The sequence below is a fragment of the Macrobrachium rosenbergii genome, chromosome 48 (assembly GCF_040412425.1).
Source record: "Macrobrachium rosenbergii isolate ZJJX-2024 chromosome 48, ASM4041242v1, whole genome shotgun sequence".
Lineage (NCBI taxonomy): Eukaryota > Metazoa > Arthropoda > Malacostraca > Decapoda > Palaemonidae > Macrobrachium > Macrobrachium rosenbergii.
Genome location: NC_089788.1, coordinates 60,585,936 through 60,597,047, shown reverse-complemented (window position 1 = coordinate 60,597,047; position 11,112 = coordinate 60,585,936). Strand labels below are relative to the sequence as shown.

The 11,112-nt window shown below is 42.2% G+C and overlaps 1 protein-coding gene and 1 long non-coding RNA gene across 5 annotated transcripts in view; one reads left to right on the top strand and one right to left on the bottom strand.

Moving 5' to 3' along the window:
• Window positions 1–771: 771 nt before the first annotated feature.
• Window positions 772–3,599, bottom strand: LOC136831114 (uncharacterized). The gene is made up of 3 exons (XM_067091067.1): window positions 2,916–3,599; window positions 1,077–1,105; window positions 772–943 (listed from the first exon to the last, which is right to left on the bottom strand). The coding sequence occupies exons 1-3, from the start codon at window positions 3,597–3,599 to the stop codon at window positions 772–774; spliced, it is 885 nt and encodes a 294-aa protein (XP_066947168.1).
• A 5,067-nt stretch (window positions 3,600–8,666) lies between these two features.
• The window catches only part of LOC136831446 (uncharacterized), a 130,834-nt gene continuing 128,388 nt past the window's right edge, over window positions 8,667–11,112 (top strand). For 2 of the 4 annotated variants that reach the window (XR_010850880.1, XR_010850879.1), the window contains exon 1: window positions 8,694–8,831. This is a non-coding gene — a long non-coding RNA (uncharacterized lncRNA). Of the gene's footprint in view, window positions 8,832–11,112 lie in introns of all 4 variants that reach the window. The other 2 variants (XR_010850878.1, XR_010850877.1) reach the window with 2 other exon arrangements.

The window sequence follows — 11,112 nt, the reverse complement described above, 5'->3', positions numbered from 1 at the left end:
AGACTTCTTATGCCTGTTCTTTATAACAACTTAGGTCCTCCTTGTTGTTCACATCTCACGTAGGTGCAAGTTCCCTACATCTGAGAGAGAGACTATCATTAAACTGGTTTTGGAAGGTCCACTCGATTATCAAAATATAAGTTTATTCAATCTTATTTCAAATTTATCATTTACATTTATGATGCTGGAGTATGTGATTCTTGAACAATTAATTATTCATCTGAGAAGTGTACATGCTTTGCCGGGTAGTCAACCAGCTTACTGTGTGCTTTGTTGTAAATGATCTACTAGCAATGATGGTGAAGGCAAACGTGGCAGTGTAGGCCATAAATAAATATCTGAACGCGGCTTCTGGTACAATTATTCATAAACTTTTAAAGGATCTGCAGTCCACTGAAGAAGCCTATGTGTGTCTGAAAGACTACCGGTGTGACAGAAAATACCGTGGTGCAGATTGGAAACTCGTGTTCATCTTGTAAAACACCATGAAGAGGAATACCCAAAGGAAGTGTACCAGGCCCAGTCCTATTTTGCATTTATACCATTGGATTGTCTAATGTACTAAAGAGACGTGGTCAAGTTGAAGCTGTTTACAATTGACACCAGTTTTATTTTTCCATAAACGACATCGGATACAAATTTATAAAAAAAATTAAGTGATGTTCTTGCTATTGTTAAGGAATGGATGACATTTATTCAAGCAATTAAAACTAAATTAATATAAAAGTGAATTTATGTTGGTGGGAAAGAAAATTTAAAGAGACCTTAGTGTTATTGAGATGAATATGCTGTAAATAGTAATCCAGTTCTGACTGCAGATAAAACCTGACTTGAGTACTGCAGGACTGTAATTTTGCTTCCCAGTACCCAATCAGTAATGTTGTAAGGGTTGCTGACCCTCATCTTGGAAATACTGCTTTTGACAAATACCTCGATGGGTGTTCTGTAAAGAAAAGGTGATTAATTGTGTCACAAAAAGAGTGGACTATTGCAACACCATCTATCATAATCTACCTAATATACTGTTTAAGAATCTGCAAAATATATTGAGGGCGTGCATTTCAGGACAGGCTTACTCTTGTATTGTTTGAGTTGCATTGACTTTCTGCAGAGATTAGAATAATGTTTAACATATGAGCAATGACTCGTCAGTCTGGATGGGGTCGACACCAGAGTCGCCACAGATGTTTTCAAGCAGTCTGAGCCAAGATGCACGTCGAATGTTTGTTTTAGAGCCTTTAGATTTGAAACCACAACATTGTACAATTAGTTCCCGCGTGATACTATGAGAGCTGAAAATACCAGGTCATCCAAGAAAAAAATTGCAGAATTTCTTATTCTATAGAGGATGCTATATAAATCTCAGAATATTTCTGCACTCATATATATATATATATATATATATATATATATATATATATATATATATATATATATATATATATATATATATATATATATATATATATATATATATAATATATATATATATAAAAGTATACCTTAGTTTAACCAGACCACTGAGCTGATTAACAGCTCTTCTAGGGCTGGCCCGAAGGATTAGATTTATTTTACGTGGCTAAGAACCAATTGGTTACCTAGCAACGGGACCTACAACTTATTGTGGAATCCGAACCACATTATACCGAGAAATGAATTTCTATCACCAGAAATAAATTCCTCTAATTCTTCATTGGCCGATCTGAGACTCAAACTTCGGGCCTAGCAGAGTGCTAACCGAGAACTCTACCGACTAGTCCAACAGGGAACTTATATATATATATATATATATATATATATATATATATATATATATATATATATATATATATATATATATATATATATATATATATAGTACAGTATATATAATGTCTGTGTGTATGACAAATGAATTTTCTGGGCTATCAAAGCACTTTCGGGGATTCGGACCGAAAACAAAGCAAGATGTAGAACCGTAAACTGTATGTAACGATGGTATTGGAGGTGGCAGGGGGTGGGTGAGACTTATGTGTTATGAAGGACATTTATTGAAAACTATGGCTAGGATTCCTTAACGCGTTGCTGTTGCGTTTGCAACAAAAATAGAACTTATGAAAATGTACACTGCTGTTTCCATACGCACAGTCGTGTTTGCTTTCAACAACACGTTTACCATCAAGGGCTTCCAAGCAGCGAGGAAACTGCTATTTAACCGAAAAATTTACTGCTTTGATCTTCCATTCAGTATTGTTCTGTGGATCTTTCATGTATACAGAAAATAACCAAAGCCATAAAATGTTAGTGACTTCTGCAACACCATTACGCATTGTTGTACTATCCACTAGAAATTCAAACGAGGGAACGAAAAGTGAAAACTGACAGGTTGTCAAAAATCTGAAAAGAAATGAAAATGTAACAGGATTTTTCACTTCGAATCATAATCACTTTGATACAAAAAAAAAAAAGGTTTCTGAAATTTTAGCCAATTCAAAGATTTTTTTTCCTCCTATGACATTATCTTTGGAAATTATTTTCAATGGCCTTGTGAGGACATGAAAAGTCGACCGGTAGACATAGAAGAGTGCGGACGGAAACGTGGTGCCCGACCTCCGTCTGCCGTGACACGCACTCAAGCAATTTGTGTTTGTTGACAGACAAACAAATGGCAATTGTGAGAGACATAATAAACATACAATGATGAAATACATATCGGCGGAAAGGCCAGACAATTTTACATATGAATATTTACATGAGAATCTTGACACATTAAAAAAATGTAATGCATGATGTGATTGATGCGAAAAAGAAGAGACGTCTGACGTCTTTACAAGTACTCCCCCCCGCCCCCCCCGCCAAGACAATTATTACAAAACAATGATTGGAAGATCGCGGAATCGCTTTGGGAGCAGGAGCTGGCCCCGAGTTCTTGATACCTGTGGACGTGGGGCGGCTTTGACTGCTGAATCGCCCGGCGGCTTAGCCGAGCAGATGACTTCCTTAGTGCAGCCCTTGGGATGTCCTCGACCTCGTTTTGGGATGGCGATGGGGTCATCTGCGGCTGCGTTTTGTGGAGGAATACTGGGGCACCTGCTGGTTTCCTCCTGAGGTTTGCTGTCTAACAGGAAAGCTGGTATCAGCCGGTCGACAGAAACCCAACCTTCACGCCCATGGATGTTGATGAAATAGGCCTTGGATGATCTGCTGATGACACAGTATGGGCCCCTGTACAAGCTGGTCAAGGGCAGTCGGTGGGCATCAATCCTGATGAAGACGTGGGTGCAGGTATCCATGCCCCCAGGGCTGTAGAAGTGGGTCCTGTACATGAAAGTCTTTCGGCAGGGCACGAACTTCTGTGTCACTTCCCTCAGCCTTGGAAGGGAGGTATCTGCATCGTCCGGCGCCGTGGGGAAGAAGTCTCCTGGAACCGCTAGTGTTTCGCCGTAGACTTTCTCTGCAGGAGATTTGTCGCTGTCTGCCCTTGGTGCAATGCAAAGACCCGGCAAGAAACAGGGGAGCTGGGCCTTCCAATTGTCGTTGGTACAGCATGCCATCAGAGCTGCCTTCAACAAACGGTGGGCCCTTTCCACCATGCCGTTGGCTGCAGGGTTATATGCCATCGTACTGTGGAGAGTTGTCCCCATTAGGTGAGCCTGGGCGACCCAGAGCTCCAACAAGAATGCCAGACCCCTGTCTGTAGTTATGCTGTCAGGCACCCCGAAACGGCTGATCCAACTCGAAAGGAGGGCCTCTGCACAGGCGCTCGTTGATGCTTCTGTCATCGGGGTTGCTTCTGGCCAACGTGTGGAATGGTCTATGACTGTCAGGAGGTATCTGGCATCCCTTGATTGTGGCAGAGGACCTACAGTGTCTACATGGATGTGACTGAAATGCTGACGTGGTTGAGGGAAATTTCCAATGCCTGATTCCGTGAGCTGAGTGACTTTACTTGTCTGGCACAGTATGCAGTTCTTCGCCCACTGCCAAACGTCCTTCCTGATACCGTGCCACACGAACTTCTCTGTCATCAGGCGCTCTGTTGTTCAGCCTGTTGGATGGGACAGGCCGTGGATGACATCAAACGTCTGCTTTCTCCTGGATGCAGGGATCAGTGGGCGTGGGTGGCCCATGCTGGTGTCGCAGAGAGGTGTTGAATTGGATCCACCTATCGGCATGTCTTCCCACCTCAGTGCAGTGAGTGCCGTGCAGTAGGCTGCTGTTTCCAGGTCTGCGGCCTGTTCCTTCGCCAAGTCCTCATAGTCTATGCCGAGGTGGACTGAATTTATTTCGACCCTTGATAGGGCGTCGGCTACTGGGTTTTTCCTGCCGGGGACGTAGCTAATGGTGCAGCCGAACTCGGAGATAGCGGCCAAGTGCCGCTGCTGCCTTGCAGACCATGCATCTCCTGCCTTTGTGAATGCATGTACCAAAGGCTTGTGGTCTGTGAGGATGGTAAAAGGTGTGCCATCCAACAGGTATTTGAAGTGCCGCACAGCTTGGTAGATTGCCAGTAGCTCCCTGTTGAATGCGCTGTAGCGGGTCTCCGGTGGTGTTAACTTGCGACTGAAGGTGGCCAGCAGGCATGGGGAGCCATCTAACACTTGCTCCAGCACTGCCCCACAAGCGATGTTGCTGGCATCGGTGGCAAATCTCAGGGAGGCAGTGGGGTCGTGATGTGTTAAGGTGGTGGCTTTGGCGAGGGCTGCCTTCTTCTGTTCAAATGCCTGCTGTTGCAGAGCTGCCCACGCCAGTGCTTTCGGCTTCCCCTTCAGGACTCCGGTCGGGGGATACATGATGCGGGCGACGTCTGGTATGAAGCGACGGCAGTAGTTGACCATGCCGAGGAACTCCTGCAGGTACTTGATGGTTTTTGGCGTTGGGGACTTTTTTACTGCATCCACCTTGGAGGCCATGGGGTGGACACCTGCCAGGGAGATCTCATGACCCAGGAAGTCCATCTTTTCTGCTCCGAAGGTACACTTGTCGAACCTGACGACCAAACTTCTCCAGCAGGAGCTTCAGCATGGCCCAAACATGGCGCAGGTGTTCCTCCAGGGACCTGGAGAAGATCGGGATGTTGTCTACATAACAAACACAGGAAGGTAGGTCCCCCAAGATGATGTCCATAAGGTGCTGGAATGTGGCCCCGGCATTCCTGAGGCCAAAGGTGGAGTAGGAGAAGGTATACATTCCGAACGGTGTGATGATGGCTGTCTTCAGAACGTCATCAGGGTGCACTGGTACCTGAAAAACAGACTTGAGCAAATCCACTTTTGTAAATTTCAGCCCTGTGCAGGGCGCCTGTTAGGTCCTGCATGTTTGGCAAGGGATAGTGGTCCAGTGTCACTACTAGGTTCAGCCAATGATAGTCCCCACAGGGCCTCCAGGAGCCATCCGGTTTCTTTGCCATGTGGAGGGGGGATGCCCACGGGCTTGATGCCTTCCTGCAGATGCCCATCTGTTCCGTCTCGGCAAAGGCTCGTTTTGCATCTTGGAGTTTTTTGGGTGGCAAGCGCCAGAATTTGGTGTATGTTGGTGGGCCTGTCGTGGTGATATGGTGATGGATGCCGTGTTTGGCCGACCCCAGCAACTGACGCACCTCTGGCTTGAAGACATCTGGGAACCCGTGGAGGAGGGTGCTGTACCTGTTCAAAGTGATGGAGCAGATGGCGGGCATCCCCGGCCCGGTGGAGAGCGGTCGGGAGTGGCAGGTTCTGGTATCCAGCAGGCATTTTCGGCCGACGTCTACCAGAAGTCCACGGTGTGCAAGGAAATCAGCACCCAGGAGAGGGAACTTGACATCCGCGATGACAAAGGGCCAATCATATTTACAGCCCAGGATGGATATTCTGCGGGTCACAGTTCCGTAGCAACGGATGGGGCTTCCATTTGCAGCCACCAGTGCGGTTGTGGCACTGGACGTGTGGTCGTGGCCCTCTTTTGACGGCAGAAACACCGATTGCATAGCCCCGGTGTCTACCAGCAACCGTCATTTCGATATGGAGTCATGGATGAAGAATCCTACTGGCTGGGAGTCGTTAAGGTTTGCGGCCACTGCTGTTACTTGTGGCCGCCTTTCTCGTTTCTTGTGAAAGAACATGGGGCTCTGCGCTTCCAAACCTCCGATGGAAGTAACACCAGGCTGGATTTGTCTACGTCCTCTGCTGCTGTGGCAGTGCCTTCCTCCTGTACACCGCGTTCGTGTCCTCTGCCTCGTCTTTTTCTGGTGCCAGGTTAAAGGCTGCGGGTGTTGCAGCATGCTTGGAGGCCTTGGTACCCTCGTGGAGTTTGTGTGCGACGCTCACCAATTCATCCATTGAAAAGGCGTCCGCATCCGTGATTTACCCCCTCAATACTCTGCTATCTTTAAGATAGAAGACAGAATTAACCTTTTTGAAATATCTTAAAGATAATAAAATCATTAGTGATACTACTTATACTTCATTATATAGTACAGGTGCCTCATATGGAGTGATGTATGGGCTACCTAAAATCCATAACGAAGGTATGCCAGTGAGGCCCATCCTTACCTCTTATGCTGCTTCTAATTACGAAATCGCTAAATTTCTTGTACCTCTCCTAGCTCCTTTAACTAAGAATATCTATAGCTGTAAGAATTCAGCACATTTTAAAGAAAAGATCTTACCCCAGGATTCAGACTTATTTATGGTTAGCATGGATGTGGAGTATCTTTTTACTAATGTACCGGTAGAGGAAAACATTGACGTTATTGTTGGCCGTATTTTTAGTGACCCAGATGCCACTTTTAATAATTTTAACCTCACGGATTTTAGACAATTGCTCGAGCTCGCTGTGCAGGACACAGCCTTTGTTTTTGACGGTAAAGCCTACATTCAGGTTGATGGTATGGCGATGGGATCCCCTTTAGGTCTCACCTTTGCAAACATTTTTATGTGCTCCCCGGAGGAGCGCATACTGGACAATTGTCCCTTGGCCTACCATCCCTTATTTTATAGTAGGTACATGGATGATACCTTTTTACTGTTCAGAGATAAAGATCAAGCTGACAAATTTCTTGATTATGCCAATAAAATTCATCCTAACATTAATTTTACAATTGAATATGGAAATGAAAATAAGCTGCCATTTTTAGATGTAACGGTTTTTAAATATAATTATCATTTTAACACCACGTTTTTTAGAAAGAATTTTACCGTCCTGGGTTCAAATTTTTATAGTAACTGCTTTTATCATTTTAAACTAAACCCCATGTCTACGCTATTTCATAGGGCTTTTAACATAACATCTGACTGAAATATTTTTCACGGTGAAATAACCTATCTCCACCAATATTTCACTGACAATTGCTTTCCATCCAAACTTTTTTATAAGCACCTCTACCAATTTTTAAACAATATCTTCCATCCTAAAGATAAAATACCAACAGTAACAAAATTACGATTATATGCACGTGTCCCTTTTATTCATGACCTAAATTTCTACCGTGAATTGAAGTTGTTAGTCGAGAAATTTTTACCTGCCATTGAATTAAAGCTAATACCCTGCAACCCAATGAATATTAGATCTCTATTTAAACGTAAGGAAAAACTCGATCCACTAATGACCTCAGGAGTCGCATATTTATTTAATTGCCCCAGATGTAGTCTTGAGAAGTAAATCGGCTCCACACGGAGGTTACTCAAAGTGAGATTGGGTTCACATCGAGGCGTTAGCTATAGAATAGGTGCCAAATTGACTAATCCTGAATTTTCATGTATACATGAACATGCAAAGAGATGTAGATAAGACATAAATTACAAAGATTTTAAAATTATAGGCCAAACTCCTAACGAACAATATTTAGCCATCTTAGAATCACTCTTCATTAAACAACTAGTTCCACAGTTAAACACCCAGTCTTCCTCAACACCTCTGTATCTCTCGTGAGTTTAAGTCGAAGCTGAAGCCGGGGCCCGGCCCGAATTGTCAGTTTGTTACTCGGTCTGTGCCTTCAGCACTTTATGGTAATCACTCACCCCTATCCTTTGTATTTGTCATTAAATGTTTTGTATATATTTTTAACTTAATTTTTAGTCAGCGTTTATTTTAACTTTTGTCTTCGTTTTTTATAGCTTGAAAATGGGACTTTTACGTCTTGAAACGTGGCAGCAGTAATAAAGTACTTTGTAAAAGAGTAAAGGACTGATCCTTCTCCTACACTGTGACCTAAAATATATAATATATATATATATATATATATATATATATATATATATATATATATATATATATATATATATATATATATGTATGTATGTATGTATGTATGTATGTATGTATGTATGTATGTATGTATGTATGTATGTATGTATGTATGTATGTATGTATGTATGTATGTATATATATATATATATATATATATATATATATATATATATATATATATATATATATATATAAAATATATATATATATATATATATATATATATATATATATATAATATATATATATATATATATATATATATATATATATATATATATATATATATATATATATTACAGGATCGGAAAAATTACACTTTTCGTATTTTAGACCTTTTTTCCTTTTCGAAATTTGTCTTCGTGCATGTCAATTTGTATAATGACGAATTATAAGTTTCGCTGATTGCTATTGCGGCATTTTGAAACGGTTATGTCAAATGAGACACAGTGATGGACAGTGAGTATTGTCCCACACTGCTTGCGAAGGTGCCACTGAAGTAATATATGTCAGAACATTATTGGAACACACCTGGTAAACATATCAGCAAATGAAGTCACCTTATTACCGAAGCTTTCTGATAGAATTTGACAGAAAGTATTTTATGGAGTGCATTCATAATGCCGGTAAGGTTTTTTGTAACCTATTACTCATGTATTTTTATGTAAACTACTACTATTTTAATTTGGATGCCATTATGGCCTTAGCCTAATATGTTGATTTGTGCATGGATAGCCTAGACTTAGTGTAGTTGTTTGGAAGACCAATGGCAATGATGTGTTCAACTTTGGCAAATTGAAAAGGTTAATTTAAAAAATTGGAGGACCAATAGCAATGATGTGTTCAACTTTGATAAATTGAAAAGGTTAAATAATATGCATTTGTTAACTAACATGATCTAACCTGAAGGAAATGAAGTAACACCGCAAGTAGGCCTTATAGCCTAATTGGCCAGTCTACCGCATAGCCGAACCTAGACCCAAGATAAGTAGTCAAAAGTACACCGTTCACACAAATTGGTAGCAAGTACCAAAAAATGCACAAGCCCTAATAGTGTAGTGAGAACAGTATCCCAGTAGAGATACCCAACTAAGGTTCTTGGTCCTTAATCTGATCCATAATCCCCCTCCCTCCCACGACTAACCTGATTAAGATGAAGGGATGCACCCTAGCCTAACATAATGTGACATAGTACATCAGGTCCTTACCCAGCTCCAGGACTTTGCCACGACCTCGCCGCCGCAACCTAACCCAAGAGAAATTTATAAAATACAGGGATGCATTTTTTAACCTGATTGTCCCTGTTCTAACCTAACATTGGGTACACAGTCCTTACGTATCTCACAGGCTGAGTCTTAATCTACCCTGGCCGAGTAGGCCATAGCCTAGGCAAGAGTATCGGTATTCTTGGTTGCCCACTCTCGGCTACCAAGCACCAATACACGCCAAAGGCCATTCCTTTATATTTCAACCTCCCAAACTTTTGACTCGCCCACTTCGACGACAATGTTCTGCCCATCAATAGTTGGAAGTCATCTGAGTAATCAGTAGATCTAAGCCAGCTGTCTGCGGTGAGCTAGGCTATGGCAGTTGACGTTTTTCTATAGAACTTTACCTGCTGAACAAGAATTCAAGGTTATATTTTGGCAGCCAAATGTAGTTGAGCTGTAATTTACCCTAGAAATGTAGCTGACAGTAAGGGTGACCCGTTGGGAATTGAGGCTTTGGGTGGGAGAAGACACTTTAGAGAATAGCTGACAGTAAGGGGGACTTGTTGGGGATTCAAGGTTTTTGGTGGAGTTAATAACTTGGGAAAAGGTTTGGGCACCTTATTGTTGTTTCCTGTTACATATACCATCTGGAACGCAAAAAACAAGCGTAAAAGAAAGGGCGAATGAATGGACAGCGGGAGCCGTTCCAAAGGTACTTTTCATGCATTACTAGTACTGCTGATTCCAGGCCCTATCACACATGCATGGTCTTACAGGCAAGCCAATCACTGGATGCCTCCAACAGTCTAACAAAGAGTAGAATTCTAAGCTGGTGTTCTGCAGTGAGCTAAACTGAGGCAACTGACATTTTCCTGTGTTATTTTACTTGCATTACAAGAATTTAAAGTACATTACCTCTTCCCAGAACATACGAGCTTGCCAAGAATCATTCAAAATATGGATAAGGTACGCAGCACCATTCAGCTACGCCAAAACTGAAAGCAGAAGTGGTAATATTTTGCCGTTGACATTAGTTCGCCCCGACCGAAAGCTTCAAATGGTGTCCAGTTGAGCTAGACTATGGCAGTTGACATTTTTCTGTTATTTTACTTGTTTTACAAGAGTTTAAGGTAATATTTTGCCGGCCAGCTGTGGCTAAACTGTAATTTACCTTTGAACTATATAGGTCGGTACAGGGGACCCATTGGTACCGTCGTGTAGCCTTCAAAGGTCAATTATATTTTAGTTACAGCCGACCGCCAAAATTTTATTTTAAATTCTTGTTCAACTGGTAAAATAACATAGGAATACATCAACTGCCATAGGCTAGTTCACCCCAGACAGCCGGCTTAGAATTACTGAGTAGCCTAATCTTCTGTAACTTCATAACAGCAAGACTTCCAGTTAACCAAAAGTTGTACAGTTGAGTGTAGAGTCCTGGCAATACAGTCGGTCCTTTACATTAGGAATTGCTTTCAGCGTGGGCTGGAAACAGCTGTTAAACTGTTGAGCAAGGTGGTTAGGCAGTAACTACCACCAGGTAGGCGGGAATACCAGCCTGCCCGGATGTAAACATTCCAGTTTGCTTTCAGCCGTCATACATTGCAGATGTGGTTTTGGATCTCCTTGCCTGACTGTCGTTAAGCTCGTTAGTTCGTATTATCCCAGTGGGATCTTAATGTATTTTGTGTATATA